The sequence below is a fragment of the Balaenoptera borealis genome (genome assembly GCF_965194805.1).
Source record: "Balaenoptera borealis genome assembly, chromosome: 13".
Classification (NCBI taxonomy): domain Eukaryota; kingdom Metazoa; phylum Chordata; class Mammalia; order Artiodactyla; family Balaenopteridae; genus Balaenoptera; species Balaenoptera borealis.
In genome coordinates, this window is record NC_138870.1 from 52,319,258 (window position 1) to 52,343,210 (window position 23,953).

Below are 23,953 nucleotides of genomic sequence, written 5' to 3' on the forward strand. Positions count from 1 at the left end.
CAGTTCTTATAATCCATATAAAAATTGTGATTCCTCTGTCTCATAGGCTTTTGTGGGCTGGCTTGCGGATTTAATTGCCGTTTATTACATTGTTTCTATTGGAAAATGCATTCAGAGCTCCAAACAGCTAATTTACAAAGTTCTAAAACTCAATCCCTTTCTAATCTAGGAACTTTCAATAAAGCTCATTAGCTTTTTTTACTTGAACCTTAGCTAAAGAGGTATTTAGTAATTGCACCTAGTCTTTTAGGTTATGGCAAAAGTAACTTTTGGTGTGATTATCTCTGATACATAATTTTGTGTATAGTACAGGCTCCACAAGAATTTGTTGGATATAAGAACTTTGACTTCTTAACCAGTGGCACTTTTAATATGCTTAGGGCAGTCCTTTAGGAATTGAAAAAAAAAACCTTGACTGTGTCACAAGTGTAAAACAAGAATGAAGTAATTAGCCTAATAGTGATGGTTTTTTAGGAGGGAGGCTTGACTTTCAAGAAATATTTTAGCTGAATTAAATTTCCCCTGGTAATTTGATAGCAGTGCTGTATTTTGACTTTTGTTCTTAAAAGAACTGGTAAGTTTTTAGTAGTAGTTATTTTTTAAGAGGGTGGGTGTCAGGGGAGAAGTGTGCTTGGTAGACTCTAAGGCAAAGCCTTTCTAAGTATAAGAAGCTTTTCCATCTGTATACTGATTTGCTGGTTAACATCCTCCCAGTATCTTCACAAACATTATCTGAAAAATAGTCATTTTGAACTACTTAGAAGCCTACTCAAGAACTTAATACAATACAGTGCTAACTGCACATGTGCTTTGGTCTCCTTCCGCATTACTTTTTTTTTTTTTTTGGCTGCTTTGGATCTTTGCTGTGTGAAGGCTTTCTCTAGTTGGGGCGAATGGTGGCTTCTCTTGTTGCGGAGCACAGGCTCTAGGCGCGGGAACTTCAGTACTTGTGGCTCATGGCCTCTAGAGCGCGGGCTCAGTAGTTGTGGTGCACGGGCTTAGTTGCTCAGCGACGTGTGGGATCTTCTCGGACCAGGGCTTGAACCCGTGTCGCCTGCATTGGCAGGCGGATTCTTAACCACTGTGCCACCAGGGAAGTCCCTCTCCATTACTTTATAAACAAGGTAGAATGAAGTGAGACATTCTATGTTTAGTCTTTAAGTATTAATAATTTCTACCTTTTTGGCCATAGTGCTTGGCTCTAATATTTTTCTTAATAATAAGCTGGATTTTTTAAGATTTCAAATCTGTTACAAAAACAGAAGAAAAGAGTGTTGATAAAGGGTAACGCCTTACTTACTGATATTTATTACTTATCTTTGGATTTTCTACAGTTTTCTCCATCTTAATTGTTTTCACTTACAAAACAGTTTGCATATTAAGTTGTTTTTATAGTGGCTATAATATCATTTTGTCATTTTATAATAAAGATAGTAATTAAATAATAACAGCAATACAGTCCTTCCTCTTTTTTCTCATTTTCCTTAAATATGAATTTTCATGCTTCAGCAGTATAACTTTTCTTTCTTTCTTTCTCTCTCTCTCTCTTTCTTTCTTTAATAAATTTATTTATTTTATTTATTTATTTTTGGCTGCGTTGGGTCTTTGTTGCTGCGTGCAGGCTTTCTCCAGTTACCGCTAGCGGGGGCTACTCCTCACTGTGGTGCACGGGCTTCATTGTGGTGGCTTCTCTTATTGCGGAGCATGCGGTCTAGGCGCGTGGGCTTCAGTAGTTGTGGCATGCAGGCTCAGTAGTTGTGGCTCGTGGGCTGTAGAGTGCAGGCTCAGTAGTTGTGGCGCATGGGCTTAGTTGCTCCGTGGCATGTGGGATCTTCCCGGACCAGGGCTCGAACCCATGTTCCCTGAATTGGCAGGCGGATTCTCAACCACTGCGCCACCAGGGAAGCCTTTTTTTTTTTTTTTTTAGCATAGGCGTACTAGCTAATTTGTTCTGGAATATTTGTATGAAAAATTTTTTTTCATTGTCTTAAAAATTACTTTAAAACTTTGTAAAATCACTTTTGTGTAATTGATATTCATTCAGTGGCCTTCAGAGGCAGTAAACTCTGAGGTTTTATGTATTTAACGAATAAAACCTTTTTGGTCATTTCTATTGGCAGGCACTACTCTGTGGAAACAGATGAGGGGGATCTAATTGAGCCTAGAAGTGTGGTCAGAGCGAGTTTGTAATTCCTGAGCTGAGTCTTTATAGGATGAGTAGAAGCCAGCCAACAGAAGAAGGGGGTCATTCTAGGCAGAGGAAATAGCACGTTTGTATTCCACGTAAAAGAAATTTCATGCTGAAGGTGATTGGAAGCCATTAAGGCTTTTTAAGAGAGGGAGTAATATCAAATTTATATTCAGTAACATTACAGTAACAGTACTGAAGGGAAGAATTAGAGAGGATTGAGATTGAGGCATAGAGAGCAAATTTTATAGAGATGATTGTCTGCATTGAGGTAGCAGTAGGGGTAGACAGAAAGTTGCTTGCATTGTGGTAGACATGGGTGAAAGAGAGAGTATGGATTAGAGAGATTTAGCAGGTAAAATTACCAGGGCACAGTGACCTTTTTATAACATAGAAAACGAAATCTGTGATGCCTCCCAGGTTTCTGGCTTGGGAAACTGGGTAAATCACTAAGAGGAGAAAATGTTTTTGGAGAAAATGAGTAGTCATGAATATTAAGTTTAAGATTTATGTGTGACATCCAAGTGGAAATGATCAGTAGGTGTTTGAAAATGATGGTTTGGCACTTAAGAGGGAAGTCTAGAATTTTAGATTTAGGAGTATCGGTTATACATGTTAGTAGAAACCATAGGAGTAGATAAAATGGTCCAGGAAGAGTGTATAGAATGAGAACATCAGGAGGAACTTTGGGAAATAACAGCATTAAAGGGAAAGAGGCAGCTGGGGTGACTAAGGTTAGGGATATGGGAGAGAAAGGGAATACTTGGCTAGAGCAAGGTCCCTGAGAAAGCTGGAGTTTCAAGGGCTTAAGTGTATGAACTGGCTTTCAATCTGAGAAGGGACACATTATCTTCTGACAGAAGAAGGGTAAAAGAAAAAAATGGTTTGAATGTAATAAATTTGAACGAGGGGCATAATGGAGGGATAAGAAGTTGTGGACAGTTTGACCTATGGCCTCTGTTTTCTTGTTAAGATAGGAAACAAGCTTGTTGCTAGGAGTAGTTTGTGGTGAAAATAGTGATAGGTAGGAAGTTTGAGGGGAGCAGTGGATCACTTTGTAGAAGTGAAGGAGAAATTGACTTGGAACACTTAAGAGTCTTCGCAGGAAAAGTGGTTGAAATGATGATGGATCATGAGATCTAGGTTGGATTCCCAAAGAAGGCAATCGAAGACAGCTTTGATTGATTGGAAGATGGAAAGGTTAAGGGAGTAGCAGCAATTTAATTGAATTGGAACACTTTAATCCAAGAGCAGTGGTCTTGGGGAGTGAGAGAGCTAGAAGGATAAGGACAAAAGGGACAAAAGTGGAGATATTGGATTTCAGATTGCCAAGTGACGCTGCACTAGAGGATGATGAAGTCCAGGGAGTGGGTGATAGAAGAGGAAAGGGAATGAAGGTCGTTTGACTTGAGGTGGTTAGAATTAGGATTGAGGATGGTTTTTTTCTCTCTCTTTTTAAATGAAGTGGAATCAGTAAGGGTGTATATTATAAAGTACAAGTAGTCTTCCCAGGCTATGTACCTTGTTTCTTCTTATACATTTAAGTTTTGGTTGGCAGGGATTTTTGCCTATAAAAACAAAGGTTCCTGTGGTAGAGTTCCTCAGTGTCTGGTGTTTTTATGCATTAGCTGGCTGAGCGGGGACCCTTGGTGAGAGAGATGCCCTCTACTTACCATGACAGGATTTTCCCTTCAACCAGCTATTTGGGGACTGAGGCCCAAGTCAGCTGGCTCTTCCGCTAGGGTGAAGATCTCGTTTTCAGGACCTTATGACAGTGAAGAATGAGGGCTGGATCATTTATACATGCTTAATTGGGAGCTGTTTTTGTTTAGTATCCTATAACGTACTATAGTTTTCTTCCTGTTGACGTTGGTCAGAGAAATTTGCTCATGATACAGCCAGTTGTGTTCTTTCCCTCATTAGCATAAAGAATAAATCCATGTTTTATACACTGAAATAAACTAGTTTTCACAATTTATTCAAAAAACGTGTCAACACTAGTCAGAACAGTATGACAAATGTGGTAAGGAGTTATAAATTATTTTGGTCAAGACTTACTTTCCTGTATAATGCAATTTTACATAGTTATGTAGACATGCTAGTGATCTTAGATTTTGACTCTGCTCTTTTTTTTATGCTGCTGTTGACTTTATTCCAGAAAAGGTACATTAGATTCCTACGGTCTATTAAATTCATTTTCTTCTGATAAATATTTTAGATGTTAACTTCGAGAATAATATAAGCAGTAACATTTTTTTTAACACCTTTATTGGAGTATAATTGCTTTACAATGGTGTGTTAGTTTCTGCTTTATAACAAAGTGAATCAGTTATACATATACATATGTTCCCATGTCTCTTCCCTCTTGCATCTCCCTCCCTCCCGCCCTCCCTATCCCACCCCTCTAGGTGGTCACAAAGCACAGAGCTGATCTCCCTGTGCTATGCGGTTTAAGCAGTAACATTTTCACCAGGACATCTAGGAAAATTTTACAAGCTTATTGCAGTATTCTAAGAGCATTTTACAATGAGAGCTTTTTAAAAAGCTTTTGATTAGTCTATAACATGTTTTATATATTTATGAAAGTTAGTACCATAGCCACTGAAATTTATTGTTAAAGTGTAAAGCATACATAGCTTATTTTTTTACTAAGATTTTGACCATTGTATTTTTACTTTCATGAAAATGAATAGAGATTAAAGGTCAATGAAAACATAGTTTAGTCAAAAAAGAATGCTATTATCTTCTTAGCATTGTGCTTTGGTGACATAGAAGAAATAAAACATTGTTTCAGGCTAATAAACCAAAAAGGAAGACAGTCTCCAAAAATGGAAATATTTTCCTCCTTTTTTCTTTTATAGAAGTGTAGCTTATTTTTAACCATGTAGAAAATAGAGGGTTTTGCTATTACTCTTATCATTTAATAGAAGTTAGTTTCTTAAGTGTAAATCATGGCAGGAAATACAAAAATCAATGAGAAACTGCCTTTATCTTCTTGAAGTTAACTCAAGAGTTGAGTAAAATACTGTCTTTCCACTAGGTTAGGAATGTTGCATCCATTGACTCTATTGCAACATGGCTATTTGTTGCTATTTGTCATTCTCATTTTGACTTTTGCAACACTCTACTTTTCTATTTCTCCTCCCTCTCTCAGTATTCCTTCTCTTTTTCTTTACATATAGGTGTATCCCAAGTTCTGTCTTGAGACCTCTTCTTTCTCTGTGCCCATCTCCTTTGCACTCTCATCTACTCCCATTGCTCTGGCCTTACTACAGTGCTGATGACTTCTAAGTCTACTTCATTAACTCTGCTCTCTTTACTGAGCTTAGACCTGTGTTCCCAGCTATCTGTTAAACATATCTACCAGAGTATCTTTCACATACTTCAGATAGAACTTCTGGTAATTGAACTTACTTTTCTTAAAACTTGTCCTGTCCCCACATTTCACTTGTTCTGTTAATGGTATTTATCACTGTTGCTTACCTTAGTTATATGTGGCTGTCTTCTCTCCCTCAACTCTCTTTACATTGTATTCATTGTCAGATGTTCCTTCCAGCTCTGTAATTTCTAACATATCTCACCTCTTTTCTATTTTCTTAGCTATTATTCTAGCTCCAGGTTTCAATCTTATGACTGAGCTTTGATGTGCATTAATGTCACAAAAGACCATGTTACCACCAGATTAATGTACCTGAACAGGTCAGAAACTCTCAGTGGCTACTCTGTACTTATGGAACTCCTCAGCATAGCATTTAAGACCTTCTTGATCTTCCCAACCTTCTTTCATCACCCTCAGTTTTTCCTCAAATGTGTTTATAATTCAGCCAAACTCTATTGCCTGCCATTCATTCTCCAAATATGCCCATATTCTCTTCATATGCCAAATATGCCCATTCTCCAAATACTCCTTCCCTCTTCCATGCTGTGGCTTTTGAGGTTCCTTTTGCTGTCCTGGAATCACCTCCTTCCATTTTTTTAAAGTTAAAATTCTACCTTTAATTTAAGCCATGTTGCTTATTTATTTGTTGCATGAATGAACCAACTTTACAGATAATGTTCTCATTTCTTCCCTCATTCACTCATTCATATATTCATTCATTTGTTCCTGAGATAATTTTTGAACACCAGCTGTGTGCCATGTACTAGCTGATTGCTGGGGCAAGAACAGTTGCAGCTCCAGCCCAGACTTTTCAAGCTAATATGTTTTCTTCTGCTTTCTTAACTTTCATTTAAGCTTACTTTATAAGTTATTTCCTTATAACTTTTTTTTTTAACATCTTTAAAAATATGGAATGCTTCACCAATTTGCGTGTCACCCTTGCGCAGGGGCCATGCTAATCTTCTCTGTATCATTCCAATTTTAGTATATGTGCTGCTGAAGCGAGCACCCTTATAACTCTTATGTTTTTTACCTTCTGCTATGGTATTTTCTTTTCTAAATTGCTCCTTAAGGGTCAGTTTTGCATCTTTGTTTATCCTTCTGTCCATCATAGTTCAAAACATTTGTATATCTGAGAGGTGCTAATTAGATACTTGTTGGAGATTAAATTTTTGAAGAAGGAAAAAAAAGGGATACCATATATGTAGGTATACCACATATATATTTTTAGCTATCCACATGTAATCTGCACTTCAGTCTTTCATTTGATATGTATCTTAAGGAAATTTGTTTCCTAGAAGCCAGAGGTTTTTCTTTGTTTGTTTTGTTTTGTTTTTATTTTTTAGTCCAGAGGTTTTGAATAGGATGCCATATAGGTATATATTTTTCAGAGCTTTGGGATTTTAGACTAATTACATGTTACAGAAGAAAATCTTACTGGTTTCAATGTAGTAATTGTTTAATGAGCATATTGTCCTCTAGGGAGTGTTCTAGATCTATTAGGTATTCCCAAGTGAGGACTTGACTTTAGGTCTTTTGATTTTACCTGACATCTGAAATCATAAGTCTACAGGCAGCTTCATACCTCCCTAGTATCTTTTGAGTACATTATTCTCCTTAACTTGCCATTAACTTGAATTTCACATTTCTTCTTTAGCTCTTGTTTCATGCTACATCCTGTGAATAATTAATTTGGAGCTTTGGTAAATTTCTTCTAATTTTGAGGCTCTACTCTCATAGATGTTATAAAAAATAAATATGTTTTTTGTTTTGTTTTTAAAAATACAACATACAAGCTTTGGTGAAGAGAAGCAGTATTATTATTATTGTAAATTTGTATGTGGTTCTAGTAGTGGACATTTGCTAATTCCCTTCCTAGCATTCATTCCCTCTTGCTTCTTTCAATGGTAGGCTGCACTCTTCCTTCATTTTCAACCCTTTGAATTTAGATGAATTAATCTCATTCCTTGCTCCAGGATACCTTGATTAGTTTAATCTAATTTAACCCTCCCCATCCCCACCTCTATTTCTGCCCAAGTCACATAATGCCAGTGAGTGATCCTGGAAAGGGAAAGCTTCCTCTCTCTTCCTCAAGAGCTACTGGAAGAGACCTTTTCTCTCTTTCTGGATAGTGTCATATGAAGTTGTGAGGTGTAGAATGGCTGTAACTAATTTTATTGCCAAGGTTGGGAGCAGCCTGAGGATGAACCTACCCAGGGAACAGGACAGAACCAAGAGAATGGTAGAGAAGTGAAACTGCAGTCCTGATGACATTGTGAATCTCTGGATCAAATTTCCTCCGTATTTTTATTTTTCAGTGAGTGGGCAGTAAAGTCCCTCCCTCTGTTTAGAACTTTTCATTTGTTTATTTAGGAATGTTTATTACATAGCCCCTGTATGCTAGGCACTGTGATAGGCATTAGTAATACGGGGAGATGAATGAAATATATTTCTTATGCTCATGGGGCTTACAGCTAGAGTAGAGAAACAGACACGTCGTAGGAGGAGTGGGATTAACCATAGGTACAAACCATAGACAATCCACAAAGATGGAAGGGCTTTTTGATACTTGCCATGGAAAGAAGGTGATGGAAAAAATTATTTCTGTCACTGCTCATGGTACTACAGGAGTGCCAAAATCAGAAAAACCTGCACTATCTTCATGTTGTTAGCAGTGGTTTAATTTCAGCAAAGCTTTATTTGTCACATTAACTTAGTGTTCACTTTATTGTGAATGTGTTGGCTTTATAATTTAAGAGCTATAAAAATAAGGAGTTTATTCCTAATTTCATTTATAAATACTTAAATTTGTCAGTGACTGGATAGGTCCATGAGATTTTTTTGTTTTACTTTTAAAAGATGTCCTTACACTACTCAGTTTTGAGAAACACTAGTAGAGGTGGGTTCTGGGGGACCACTGAAGAGTTGAGACAGTGGATGGGTGGAGCACAAGATTTGAAATAGAGAAATCTCTTAGTTTAGGTTGATAATGAGAAGTTTGAACTAAGGTGTAGAAGTGGCATTTGAGAAGAAAAAAGAGTATAAGAGATGTTCGCTATATAGCCTTTGTGGCTGATTATATTTGTGGGATGAGGGAGAAACCCCAGGTGTCTGGTCAGTGACTGGATGTGTGCTGCCGCTGTTCGGAAAAATAAAGATGTTAGGAAGAAGAAACAGGTTTTTCTGGGGCTGAGGTGGAAGTTGGGGGTGTGTGTGTGAGAGATAATAGCATCCGTTTTGAATATTTGGAATTTAAGGTGCCTTTAAAATATATAGGTTAATAAATCTTATAGTTTAGGAGACAGTTAAGGGACAGGAATATAATTTAGGATTCTTCAGCCTTTAGAAAGTAATTGAAACCATAGGATTGAGATTGCCCAGGAAGAGTTTATTGAGAAGTGAGGCCAAGGATATTCTGTGTGCTCTTGAAAGAGGAGTCAGCATTCTCTCTTGTCTCTGCTTTTCTATACTGCTAGCTTCCATATTCAGAGTCTCTGGTGGGTGTGTCTGTTTGGGTAAGCAAAAAATTTTGAGAAAGAGAAGAAAAATATTTCTTGAGAGACATTAATTTTAAGATTAACAAATATTAAATGCTGCAGTGTATTTAATACTTCTGGTTTTGTTTCCCAACTCATAGATTGCCCTCAGGAATAGAGATTTTAGGTTACCCACCATAACTTATATCATCCCTATTCAAGTCTACAGAACTGGCACTTTTTTTTTTTTCCATAAGGGCCAGTTCAGGAAAAAAATAACTATATTTACAATTGAGGGGCTTCCCTGGTGGCGCAGTGGTTAAGAAGCCGCCTGCCAATGCAGGGGACACGGGTTCGAGCCCTGGTCTGGGAAGATCCCACATGCCGCGGAGCAACTAAGCCCATGCACCACAACTACTGAGCTTGTGCTCTAGAGCCCGCGAGCCACAACTACTGAGCCCGTGTGCCACAACTACTGAAACCTTCACGCCTAGAGCCCATGCTCTGCAACAAGAGAAGCCACCGCAATGAGAAGCCTGTGCACCGCAACAAAGAGTAACCCTTGCTCTCCACAACCAGAGAAAAGCCTGCGCGCAGGAACGAAGACCCAATGCAGCCAAAAATAAAATAAATAAAATATATATAAAAAATAATTGAGTAGTTCCCCTATGGATATATAAGTATCTAATCAGAGTAGGGGTTACTTTTAAAGCAAGAAGTTAAAGACTCTTCTTCACACAGACAGTCTCTGATAAATAGAAGGAAATCTGGGCTGAATACTTGCATTTATACAGGACACTTAAAGATGTAGGCTAGGCTGAGGTATGAAGTAGCACTGCAGTGACTAGGGGGACTGTGATATACAAGTGTTGTCAATAAACATTGATAGTGAAACTTTCCAGCAACACAGGGTACCTATGAGAATAAGATGGTACAGTTTCAGAGTTTGACAATAGAAAGTTGGATGTAAAAAATTAGGAGCTGTGAGATAGTTCTAATTATATCTGAGGTAACAGTCCTTTTGGTGATTTCTTGAGTCTTTGAATGAAAATACTGGTTATATGTCTTTTAAAACACTTGTTACTTTGGAACTACTTAAGGAAAAAGCACCCATTATTTTCCTTATCGTGTGTACATATAAAAATATTTGTTAAATATATATTTTTTATAACTTATTTATGATTCATACATGGGTCAGTTCTTATTTATCTGAGGAAATCAAAATAGTGTCTGGCAAATTTGAAATCCTTTACCTGCATCTAGCATCCACTATGCTACCCGACTGATTTTGGAAACTGACTAGAATTCAGGAAGTTAGGACAGATTACATTGGGATTTATGATGGTTTAGTTTGATCAGTCTCTGTTGATACTGAAATAGAATGAAATACTGAATTGAGCATATGCAGGGTACATAGGGCCATAGTAAGGAGGGGGAGAGTTTGAACATTTGAAAATGATGATGGAAGAAAGCTCAGTGACCACAGATTAATTTCAGTTGGCTCAGTAAGAAAATTACCTAAGAGAGTTTGAGATGGTGTATGAGTATAACAAAGTATACATAATAATTTCGGTGTTACTGAATTTTTATAGTAGTAAATTTGTTATGGTTTGTATATCTTCATAGTGTATCCAGAATCTGACCACTCCTTACCATCTCAGTCACTGTCACCTCAGGCCTATCCACCATCATCTTTTGCTTATGTTATTACAGTAGCCTCTTAAATTTTGCTGCATATTGGAATCACCTGAAGATTTTAAAAAATACCAGTGCTTGACTCCCACTGGCAGTCATTCTGATTTAATTGAAATGGGTTGCAACCTGGGCATCAGGCTTTTTTTTTTTTTTTTTTTTTAAGGCTCCTGGTGTTTCTAATATGCACTGCCCCCAGATAATCAGAAAATCAATAATTTTTCCCTGGAGTAATTTATTTTGACTGTATTTTCCTGCTAGTAGCTGTGTTCACTTAATGTGGGACATTTCCATCTCTTAAAGTTGTAGGAGTAAGTTGTGGTGTATCCATTAGGCTTCTTAGCTGTGAGCAATGAAAGCTGACTCGGGCTGATTTAAGCAGAAATTAAGTTTACTGATAAAACATTGAGGGGCTCACAGAATTGGTAGAAGGCTGGATGGAGCGAGCCTTAGAAATTACAGGAACGAAGGGAGGCTGAACAGCTAAGAATCACAGCAAAACTCATTGCCAGTTGAGACCATTACTGTTGTCTCTGCTGAACGGTGACTGGGTGCCTTAGATTGCACTGCTGGTTGTGCTGGCCGCCCCATGCCACCACTGGTTCTGCTGCCGTCACTGCCCTTGGAAACTAGATGCTGGCTCCACTGTGGCTGTTAGACAGAATTCCATCTTGTCTCTGCTTTTCTGTGCCACTGGCCTCCGTATTCAAAATTCCTGGCGGGTGTGCCTATTTGGATAGTCAGAGGCTGCCAGGGTATGTGGGAAAACAAGTATCTGGCATTTTAAATTTTGAATAGTGGAAGATAGGCTCTGTCTTGCATCAAAACTCATGAAGTTGAGTTCTCCGCTCACAGGCAAGGGCTTCACGTGCTTGGAAGCCAACAAAATGACGAAGGTCTGCTATACATTGTATAGCCTACAATGTGTTATTTGTTTTATGCATTAATCCACTGGTTCTCAACCTAATAACCCAAAGGACACTGGGTTCTTCCATAATTATTTTTAAACCTTTAGAGCCTGCTACCACTTGTCCCTTAGTAAACAGTAGGAGATAAAATCAATGAACAAGTAGCAAGCAAATTAATAGGAAAACTTGAACATATATGAGTATTTATTATTTTTGGAGGTATGGAGATCAGTATAAAATTGGCATATTTCTTGATAGTAAAAATGTCCTGAGTTTCTGTAATGGATGTTATATATCAATATTTTATGTCAACAGTGTCCAGTAGAAGTATAATGTGGGCTGAATATGCAGTCCATATATGTAATTTTAAATTGCATTAAAAAAGTAAAAAGAAACAGACATTTAATTTTAATAATATATATTTAACCCAGTATATTCAAACCAGTATATATATAACCCAGTATATATATCATTTCGACATTTAATCAATGTAAATATTTAAGGGGTAGTTTACATTCTTTTTTTCATACTAAGTCTTCAAAATCTAGTGTATATTTTATACTTAGAACACAACTCAATTCAGGCTAGCCACATATAAAGTGCTTAGTAGCCACATGTAGCCAAATGGCTCCCATATTGAACACCACAGTTCTGTGGCATAGTGTAAAATGCCATATGACTTTCAAGTACTGCCAGCTCAACATACTTATGTTGAAGTGATGAGACACCTTATGAAAACTGAATGGGTGTTTAAAAAAACGCAGTCTAAAAGTAGTGACAGAGTTCTTGGTTATTCATTCTATTCCAATTCAAAGCAGTTTTACTTGATTTTGCAGTGTTTTGCAATTTTTTTTATGGTTGAGAGAGAAGTGTGAAATGGGAAAGAGAAACCTAATTTTTTTCATTAGGCTTTGTTTTTGTTTATTATTTTTTATTTTCTGAAGATTTAAATGTGAGAGACTGGGGATTCCAGGTGCATTTTAAGGCATAGAAAGGCAGCATGCTGTAGTGCAGAGTTTACATGTGAATCATCAAATTAATCACATTTTATTCCATTTAATGTGTGTTTCACTACTAGGCTTTAGTATCTGAAGTTTGGAAAATAAAAAAATAATAGTGACTGACTCTGTGCTTGAGATTTTATCATATATGATTTCTTTTCCCTAGATAATTCATGTTGATAGTAAGTTTTATGTTCTAATTATTTTTATTCTTGCAGGCTGCTGAATCAGGAATAATAAAAGTTAAAACAATAGCTGCACGAAACACCGAAATTTTGGCAGGTAATTTTTTTGCATTAAAAATTCAACAATTAATGAAAATTTGACTAATAGTAAAAGTAGAATCTTAAAACCCATAAGTTTTTTTATAGCATCTCTTTCTTATGCCCCAACATGCTATCCATAATGATAAAGAACATGTGAAAGTCCCTAACTTATCAACTAATTGGGTTTCCCAGAGATGAATGCTGTACGATTCTCTGAAATCAGAAAACTTAAAACTACTAACTCCTTGAAGGAAAGGATCTTGCTTACTCATCGTTGTATTGTCCTCCACCTCTTAACCATCACCTAAGATACATCTTACCCATAAGAGACATTCGATTAATATTTGTTGAATTGAATGGAAGATTGGTTCTCAGACCACCTTCCAAGACCTATTTTATTTTTAATACAATATAAGAAGGTCATAATATAGCATTAAAAATTTAGTAGTACTATATGAGTTTTGAGTCCTGAGACTAAGACAACATGGTCATGAAGAAAAAATGGGAATGGGGCAGAGAAAAGTGTTTTCTTAACATTCTTCTGATTGACCCTGCTTTTCAGGGAGGAATTTTCAAGAGTTTCTCTCTGGCACCCTTTTGATACTCAGTCTGCTTCTTCCTTTTCCTTGGTGCCTTTCTCTTCTTGCCTCAGTAATGAACATGGAAAAGAAGGAAACTGGCATTTTTTGAGAATCTGTTACATGTGAGGCATTTGGGCCACTCTTTCTTATATGACAACCTTGTGGGGAAATATTTAATAGTAGAGCAAATTGAGATGCAAAGAGATTTAAGTTACTGGCCTAAGGTCACATGGTAAGTGGTGGAATCAGATTCAAATCCTGGGCTGTTCAGAGCCGATGTTCTTCCTGCTGCAGTGTGCTGCCACGGTATCGTGAGGTTTTGACACTAGCTACTCCCTCCCAGGTGTTTATATTTAACCATTGCTTACTTCGCTGATCCTTCAATCTGCATTTCCAATTCCAGTAGTGCTATTGGTCTCAGCTAGTTATAGGAGAAAAGCAGTCCTATTAAGTTAATTTACACAAAGTCCAAATAGTAAAGAATCTCTTTAACTCTCTTAAGGCTCTTTACATTTTTAAAAGAAGAATACCAGTAAATCCCTAAATGGTGGAATTTCAAAGAGAATTACAAAATGTAATGAAGACTTTGGGGGCAGTTTAGGGGTGACAGGTGAGAGTGGATTTCACTTGTCAGCTTAGGGTTAGCCCTGTTAAGTTGCATCTGTTTTTCACAGCTTCTCTGATTTTGAACATTCTGACAAAACACCAAAGAGTTTTATAACATTATTCACAGCATTGGATAATGCTCTGTGTGCATGTTGAGAAAAGGGGTATAGTGAAGTGGTGGGTAAAGGCACAGGTATGTATGGTTGGATTGGGAGGATGGGCAAGTGGGTTTGGGAGATGCATGTTGGGTTGATTAGCTACCATGAGGAAATTAATGTTTCAAGATAAATTATGGGCCTGGGTATTTTTAAGTTGGAGACATCATAGGCCGATCATATTAGAATATCATTACAAATATTTACTTTTGCTACTGTCATTGCTGATATCATGGTAAGTCCTTAATCTCCAATAATAGAAATTTTCATTAAGTCTGTAGTTGATAGAAGAATTTTTAAAAAGACTGATTTCTTCAGAGAATCACTGTCTGTTACAGAGTTCTGTACCAAGTAAAGTGTCTAATTCATATTAAGGACAAGTAAGAAAAATTTTGTCTCAGTATGAGTTTAATATATAAGCTGGCTATTAATTTCATTTTAGTTCAGTTAGCTTTATGTAAATCAAGTTAGAACAAATCTTTATGCACATGCAGTTAATAGTTCATGCTTTAATATCCATAGCATCCAACCATGTACTTGAGGAGCTATATTAGCATTTAAACTTTTTTCTAGTATTTTAACCAAGTATTTATAGCAATCGATAAGTAAAAATTTGTAGATTTTAGACCATTGTCATCTTGAAAAATCAAAGGCTCCTAAGAAAAAGGAAAGAGTTTAAATTAGTCAATATGTCATTTCTAAAGTACTTAATTCAAGGTATAGTTAACACTGAGAAAAATTTTTAGTTAACTTTTTTATTTCCTGAGAAGTGTTTACTTCTCTGTAGTTCTAAAGACTATAGGTTACTACTTCTGTGCTGTAATGGATGTTAAAGATATCAAACAATTGAGGAGTCTCAAATGGAATGAGATACTGAATTCTCAGATATCTCTGCATATTCAGAAAATATAAAAGGTTGCTATAAAAATCAGAACCCTTAATTAGGATCGACTAATCTGATTAAGCAGTACTTAGCATAGATTTTAACCAACTTTAGTTTTCTTAGATTTATTTTCCAAGGAAAGTTTATTTACATTGAAGAATAAGTCTTTGCTTTACATCTCCCCTTCTTTTAAGCATCCTCCTTTAATGTTTATTTTTCTTTGTTTTCACTGCTGTCATGAATGCTGACATAAGTGGGAATGCTATGCCAGGTAATGTCAGCATCGATGCAAATATACAGATCATTATCTCAACATTGCCTTTTTAAAACTGCAAATGAGAGATAGCAAGCAACATAAAGTTTTTCATTTAGAAGGCCAGGTGCCTTAATCTTACATTTGACTGCCATATATTACAAACTTTTTATTATCCCAGCTTACAATAAATATGCTTGAAATTGAGAAGGCTTGTGTTACACAAAAATTACATAAACAGAGAATCTGCTATTTTAATAAATATTTGAAACAAGGAGCTCAATGAAGTTGTGATATTTTAAAATTGTATATTTAACCCCTAACTGAAAACCATAACAGTTACATCCACCTATGACTGCTTTCATCTACTGTCAGTATGCATAGAGAATTTTTACATAGATAATCATTATGTATGATTTGTGTTCTTCTTTCCTCACAGTTTCCCTCATCCTTTTCATATCTACATAGTCTTATTACTAAAAGGTCTCTAATTTAAGTAGCAGTGAGTAAATATACTTTGGAATTTTTTTTCTGACATTAAAAGGTAATTTATCTGTTGATTTTTTTCAGTATATTTTATCAGTACATATACCTGTGATATTTTGCAAACATCTATAGAATATATCATATAACATATTCTTAATAAAGAAATAATTATGTAAGAATCACTAGGGGAGATAAAAAGATGGGTAATATTATTCACCTGCAATCTATATGTTAATACAAGAAATATATTTGAAAAGTATGTTTGTGCCATTCGTTCTGTTTAGCTTACCTGCTCCTCCATTTACTTTTTGTAGTTCTTTGCCAGAAATTTTCCCTTCCAGGTGACATACTTCCTGAGGTCAGGATCAATGTCTTATTCTCCCTTATATTGCTAGTAGTTAGCACATTACATGGGAAATAAATAGTAAGCCCTCCTTAAATGTAAGCTAATAAGTGAGTCACTCCAAAGTGCAAGTAAGTCTCTGAGTTCTGCCTCTAGTATATTTTTCTACCTTTCTTTAACTTTTCATGTTATGATTATTTGAGTACATGAATTTTGTCATATTTAGTTCATGTCAGCCAGTTAATAGAGTAATGAAGGAGACAGACCCTAAACAGAGAATTCTGAGGCTGTATGGTAAATGCCAAGATGGAAGTATAGACAGGCTTGTTACAAGAACATTGGGAAGGCTCCTAACCCAACCTGGGAATCTGAAGCTGAGTCTTGATGCTTGAAAAGGAGTTAGCCAGGCAAATAAGGTGTAGAAGCTATAAGTAAGGGAAGTTACTTAAATACATGAGGTATAAAACAGTTCGGTCTATTTGGATACACTATCCAACTATTGCCATTGTGTAACTTCCTGAGCAGCTTGATGGAAAGAGTTTGAATCAGGAAGGCGACACATTCATATTAATATTTTTAAACTCTGTACATTACTCTGACAGCAGTGTGAAAGTTGTATTTCAATGTATCATCAGTAAGACAGAGGTCTGTTGGTAGACTATTCCTATAATCCGGGATAGAAGATACAGGGGGCTGTACTTAATGCCTTGCTCACAAACTGACGTAATGGGTCAGAGAGATTTCTCTGCCATATAATGTGTTCTTATTTATTGTTTTCCCCCCTTTTAAAAAAAAGTTAAACAGTTTTAATTTGTATCCTGCCTTTTATAATATTATATCATATATACTTTTTTTGATGCCATCTTTTCTAATTTTTTAAATTGTTCCATATTTCATCAAGTGATTGTAGTTTATTTAACAATTCCTTTATGTTAGGCATGTTTCAATATTTAGAATTATTTCTTTAACGTACATTTCTAGAAATTATTAAATTAAAGGGCATGAACATGTTCTTAGAATTTGTCATCATACCACTTTCTGAAAAGATAAAAGTTTATGCCTTTACTGACAATATGTGAGTATATTTTTATAGCATCTTTGCCAGATTATTATTTTAAAAAATATTTTTGGTAATTGAACAAGCAATGGCTTCTCATTTTAATTGACATTTCTTTTTAATGTTGAACATTTTTCTCTGAATTATTAAATTATTTTATTTTTACTTTTTTTGGAGTTCTTGTGTTTTCTTTATCAAATTGAGCTATTTATATAGCAAAAATATTAACTTCTCATGTTTATATCATATTTTCTGCATCATTTACCTTTTAATTTTTTATCTAGATGCTTTTAATTTTTACATAATTTAACTAATTTTTCTTATTTGTTGCTCTCCATTTAGGCAGTCCTTCTCCTTCCACGTAGTTGATAATCATTTTCATTGTCTTCTAGTTTTTCTATGGTTTGATTTTTTTCTTAATAATATATGGGGTGACATGAGGACCTAGATTTTTTTTCTTTTGCAAAATTACTAACCAATTGTACCAACATCATTCTTCCTTTTCCTGTAATGTACTTTTAAGATGAAGCTGCTCATACTTTTATTTGTCCTCATATTGAATCATTTAAAATATTTTCAGACATTTTGAACCATTAAAATTTTTTTAATGTTAGAAATATCAGTCTTGCCCATAACTAGATTTTAAGGGTTTTGAGGGTAGCAATCATGTCTGCATCACATTTTCTTTCTTTCACAAGAATTATAATTTGTTATTTAATGACTGTTAAAATTTATAATAAAACTTTTATTAACCCCTATTAGTGTGATTCATAGTGGGGTATCCTAGTTTAATTCTTTTTTTCCAGGATAAAAACTGCAATTTTGCAGTGAAACTGCTCAGAGCAAGGAAACCCCTAGGATATGGGGACCTGCTGGACCTCTTTCAGGTGTGTGAAAGTGCATCATTTGATCTCACAGTTATAAAATTTGGAAATAAAATATATTTATCAAACACACAGTGTTATTCTGTTAAAGGAGTTGTGCTTCTTAAGGGACTTAGGTAGAAAATAAACTTTTTCTTTTCTCCCCATCCCCCGCCCACCCGCCAAGTTTTGATTAAAAAGAGTTGACCTTTTCCTCTTTTTTCCATGGAATGATTTTTTAAAAAATGGTTACGGCAAGATGTCTTTATAATGCTGCACAGCCTTTTCCTCAATGTGGTTTCTAAACTCTAAACCCGTGGGAAGCTTTTTATGTAAAGCCACCCTTAAATGCATGTAATTAAAATTATTGTTTATAAAGAGAAAGCAGCAATTGCTCAATTAGAAGAGTAGAATTAATTTCTGCTTCTTAGGACCATTATGACATTTAACAGAAGAGAAAAATAATTAGAAACTTTTAAAAAATGATCTTTGTATTACTTCATTGTGATCTAGATATGGTAGATATGTTTCCGTTTTTCACATTATGTTTCAAAAAATACAGTAGATCAATAGGTTTTATTTTTTGGTTGTTCTTGATCATCTATTCTGGATAACAGAAATTTCCTTTGACCATTATATTCTCATATAAACTGGGAGAAAAAAAAGTAGGAAGGGTACCTTTGACTTACATTAAAATAGAGTTAAAAATTACTTTTATTATTAGCTTAACTCAGCTTGATAGATCTGGATAACTGTGACTGACATGTATACAATATTTCAGTGTAACTCACCTTATTTTATTCATTCTAAGATACACAGTTTTTTCACGTGTTAATATTCCCCAAATTGGTATGCACTTTACAATTAATGGTATCTTAGAATCACTGTGGGCCAGGTAGTGTTGTAGTTGTCTTTTTCAGTGCATGTGTGAACTTGTTCATACTATCACATCAGTTGAGTTAACGTGCATTGTTGGTATTGCGTAAGTTTCATTGCTATTTGAAATGTCACCCTAGTTGTTGTGCAAAAACTTCCTGTTAACATCTTATGGTAAGGTCAAAAAAAGCACTACCATCAAAGCATGCAGAATGGGTGTCATTGGCTTAGAAGAATATCTCAGAGACAATAGTGAAGTACTCTCCATCAATGAGGCATCCCAAACAAACAATCCAATTAAAGATTGGACAGAAGATCTAAATAGACATTTTTACAAAGAAGATATACAGATGGCCAACAGGTACATGAAAAGATGCTCAACATCATTAATCATCAGGGATATGCAAATCAAAACCACAATGAGGATATCACCTTACGCCTGTTAGAATGGCTATTATCAAAAAGATAAGAAATAACAATGGCCTTCTTGGCCTAGAGTATGAAATAGTGAGGAAAAGGTATAAGTGATTAGAATTCATCGTATCATAGTTTAATTGGCAAAGGTAATTGGCACTGATTTTCTTTCTGGCGATATGGGTGTGTCTTAAAATCATTGTTATCAGAGCCTCTATGAAAGTACATTGTTTTTTCTCCATTCATCTGAAGACTTCAGGCAATTGGTTTCTCTTAGACACTTTTGACTCTTTTAATTTCCATTTGCATCAAATGCTGTTTACCTTAAAGAGTGGCAGCATAATGTTGTGGGAAGAATAGTGAACCAGGGATTAGAAGACATTTTCAGTTTCTGGTTTTACCACCTACTTATTGTGTTACTTCGTCCAAATCATACCCTGTAAACTCTATATGAGTATTGTGATACTCAAATGAGAAACACATGTTAATGTAATAAAAATTATAAGTGCCACTTGTTAGTATTGAAAACTTATATTTGCCTGAACAAGATTTAATAATTTGGAATGTTCTGCAGAGTTAGGGAAGGCCTCATACTTCAGTGATTCTGGCAGAATTGAATATAGCAGGATATTTACTGCTTCAGAATAGTATTTTTTGAGCTTTATTGTCATCTTTTAATCACTCATGTAAATGTTTTGTGACATTGTTATGGAAATTTTATGTCTCTGGTTTTGATTCAAAACCTTTATGCACAAGAAAACAAGGAAGTAAGGCAAGGGAGCTTTTTTGAAAACACTGTTCTTTGCCAGTCATATTTGCCTTCTCTTAGCTGTGCTAAATCAGTGATTTATACTGGCATACTGAGGGACTTTGCAGAGCATGCTGTAGTAAATAGTGGTCTTTATTTGCCATACCATACAGGGAGCTTTGGGAGAAGAAAGAAGGGGATTTAAATGATAAAATTAATGTTAACACTAGTTTTACACTTTTAAAGGTGATTCTGGATGACTTTCTCACAATTTCTTTTGAAAAACATGTTAAAACTCAGATTTCTGTGTCTTTATTACAATTCTTAACTTCAAAAAATAATTGATGGATGTAGTACATTTGAAAACAAATACCAAACACGTAAGTTTAAAGTTCTCTTGACTTGGAATTTTATGTTATTTATTCAAATTCCCTGAGGATGACAAACCTGTCTTGTTCATCTTTGTGTAGCCATTCAGTAAGTGTGTATTGATTGAATTTCATTTTGTAAATTTAATAATGTATAATTCAGTTTGTGCATTTTCTAATCTTTTACATTCTTGTTGCCATTTTAAAACTTCTGAAAGTATTGGCTTGGTAGAAGGAGTTATTTTAAGATTTGGAATTACAGCACGTGCATCCAATTAGTTTAAAGCAATATTTCAGTAATAAGAGGAGTAATGTTATTGTTTTTAATGAGTTTACTTCTTGAAGAAGAAATTAGAGCCAATGAATTCAAGGCATATAATAAAATTCTAGGGAGTTTCTGAATATTCATTCAGAAATGTGGTGGGGTTGATGTATATACTATTTTTAATTACTTTTCTGCTCTAGAATATGAATTCTTATTCCTGTTTTTCCTTCTGCACTATTGAAGAAATAGAGTCTTTCTCTGAGGCAGGATAGAACTTCTGAGAAATTGCCATTAAAGAGTCTATAGAAGAAGATGGAGGAGAACCAAAGGAGTGTCAGGAGAAAGGCATGGGAGAGCTGAACTTAAGGGGGAGTAGTTCAGATACAAAGTCTGTAGTATTTATGTGAAGTATTTTAACTCTTACTGCTTGATTTTTATTTTGGTATTAATTTTACATTAGTGATTTTTTATTAAGATTGTCATTACTGGTTGTAATTATATAAAAATATTCTTATTTATGAATTATATTTAAAATTTTATTTTATATGTGTTCCAAATAAAGCATTGAAAGAGAACAGCTCAGAGGTTGTTCAGCCTTTTCTAATGGGTTGTGGAACCAAGGAACCGAAGATCACTCAGCTATGTTTAGCCGCCATTCAGAGGCTCATGTCCCATGAGGTTGTGTCTGAGGTAATGTGAAGATTTTATCTGAACTGTGCACTTACAAATCAAATCATGAGTTTTCATAAGGAGAGAATAAAACATACCTGATATTTTAATGTACAACAGTGCTTGAAGGACATTGGCTTAATTTTAAAAGGTTACCAAATTGTCTCATTATTAAATGCTCAGAATAAAGAACGAAGTACATTTTGTCAAGTCATTTGTAATCTAAGAATTTGTAGTTCACTAATATAGATGAAATCTTAAGAACCAAGCATGTTTTCAATATCACTGACAGAGAATATTATTCATAAATTATTTTTTAAAAGGTAGGAGAGAAAATCATGACTGTTTGCTAGATTATCTGAAGTGATAATTTGTTGTTTGTTAACTTAAGTGTATTGTTTGTATCTGACCTTATGACGGTAAAATAAGGAGAAACATTTCATCACTATGAATCTGCATCACTTTTCTTATTTAGGGACCCAAACACCTATATTTTATTTGTTGACAATAATTAAAATAATTGTTTTACAGACTGCAGCTGGAAATATAATTAACATGCTTTGGCAGCTAATGGAAAATAGTCTTGAAGAACTTAAGCTGCTTCAAACAGTTCTTGTTCTTTTAACAACCAATACAGTAGTTCATGACGAGGCACTCTCAAAGGTAGGAAGCCTGTTTTTCAAAGTTCGTAAGTGCTTTGAAACAGTATTTGAATAAGCTGACTGAAAGAGAAAAGCCTGGTGCTGTTTGAACAGCACCTTTCCTGTAGCTATTGCGATAATGCACATTGCATGTTAAAAGCCATCGGTGCTTTGTTTTTCACAGGTTAGAAGTGAAATCAGGTTAGGGTGATGAAGCAGAGCCCCTTGGATATAGCTGACAGGCTTAGTTATGAATAAGATGTGGAAAAAGAAAAGTAGCAGAAGAAAAGGAATAGAGAAAGAGGAAAAGAAAAAAAAATGTGTTTTGAGGTATCAGTGTTCTCCACAATTACCTGGGGTATTCCTGATAGCTCTCCCTTTCCCCCTTTTAAAAATAATTTCACATATATATATGTTATGTAAGCCAGATAGTTTAAATCTGTCCCTTAAGTATCTGGAAGAATGTCCTTTTGGCATTGATACATTGATACTAGGTAAGGCTGCATGTATGATAGCTATTTCTCATTCCTTTCTTATTCCCACCCTCTTTAGGAACATATAACAGCTGTTCTATTATTTGTTTCACTCTTTAAAAAGTTTTTTAAAATTAAGAAATATTTCTAAAGAACAGACAGTACAGCGAGTAATATAAAAAACAGTCTTTACTTAATGGTTTACTATTTAGGGAAATTGTTGGAGTTTCAGTAATAGTTGTATTATAATTTGTATGCCTTTAAGAATGGTTGACTTGTAAAGTAGCAAAGTATACCATCACAGTATACTGTATAGAGACTATATCTCTCTTCTAGTTATTCATTTGATGTTCTTAGGATATAATGAGATTTTACTTAATTGCAAATAGCTTATTCTTTTACCCCATACCTGCTTTATAAAATATTTAATGTCTTTTTATATATATGTTTGTTCTATGTAGTTCCTCTTGGTTTCTAGCTATCAAATTATTGTTCTGATACATATATTTAAAATTTTATAAAAGGTTATCATTTGACCTACCCAAGCAATAAGAACTGATTATAGTTTTATAAATAAATATAGGATTTATTTTGGTTAATTTGGAAATATAATATTTGGGGATGAAAAATGAAGTATGAAGAAATAATATAAAATTGGGTAATAGGAAAGCTTCTCTATAACATGTACTTTTCTTTTATGTTGAAATTTTAAAAGTGTTAGTGGTATCAAAGGCTTGTTTTCTTTTAAATGTTTAATATAATTAATATGATAAGGCATAGCATTTAAAAATACCATTATTATGTTTTCCTCCAAGAATGGCTTCTTTTAAAACTGTAAAACTTCTAGAAGAACACATAGGAGAAAATTTTTGTGACCTTGGGGTAGGTAGAGACTTCTTAAGTAGGGCACAAATCCATGAACCATAAAAGAAGCCACAGAATGGGGGGAAATATTCACAAATATCTGACAAAGGACTTTTATCTAGAATTTATTAAAAACACTCTTACAACTCATTTATAAGACAACCCGATAAAAAATGGACAAATGATTTCAACAGACACTTTACAAAATAATCTATTCAACTGACTAATGAATACATGGAAAGTGCCTCAGAATCTTTAGTTATGAGGGAAAAGCAAATTAAAACCACAAGGAGATATTATTACACACCCATTAGAATAGTTAAGATTTAAAAGGACTGACCATATCAAGTGTTGTTGAGAATATGGAATAATTTTGAACTCACACATACTGCTGGCAGGAATATAAAATTGTAAAGCAACTTTGGAAAACAGTTTCTTTAAAATTTTAACTTATACTTACTATGTGATCTGTCCATTTCACTCTTAGGTGTTTACTTA

At 34.8% G+C, this 23,953-nt stretch overlaps 1 protein-coding gene across 5 annotated transcripts in view; it reads left to right on the plus strand.

Annotated features, from left to right (window-relative positions):
* MON2 (MON2 homolog, regulator of endosome-to-Golgi trafficking) overlaps positions 1–23,953 on the plus strand; it is a 147,739-nt gene that overhangs the window by 1,898 nt on the left and 121,888 nt on the right. For 4 of the 5 annotated variants that reach the window (XM_082351172.1, XM_082351173.1, XM_082351174.1 and 1 more), the window contains exons 2-4: positions 12,863–12,926; positions 21,371–21,498; positions 22,009–22,140. In XM_082351172.1, the coding sequence (XP_082207298.1) occupies positions 12,863–12,926; positions 21,371–21,498; positions 22,009–22,140 (324 nt within the window). Of the gene's footprint in view, positions 1–12,862; positions 12,927–18,080; positions 18,162–21,370; positions 21,499–22,008; positions 22,141–23,953 lie in introns of those variants that run through there. The other variant, XM_082351176.1, reaches the window with a different exon arrangement.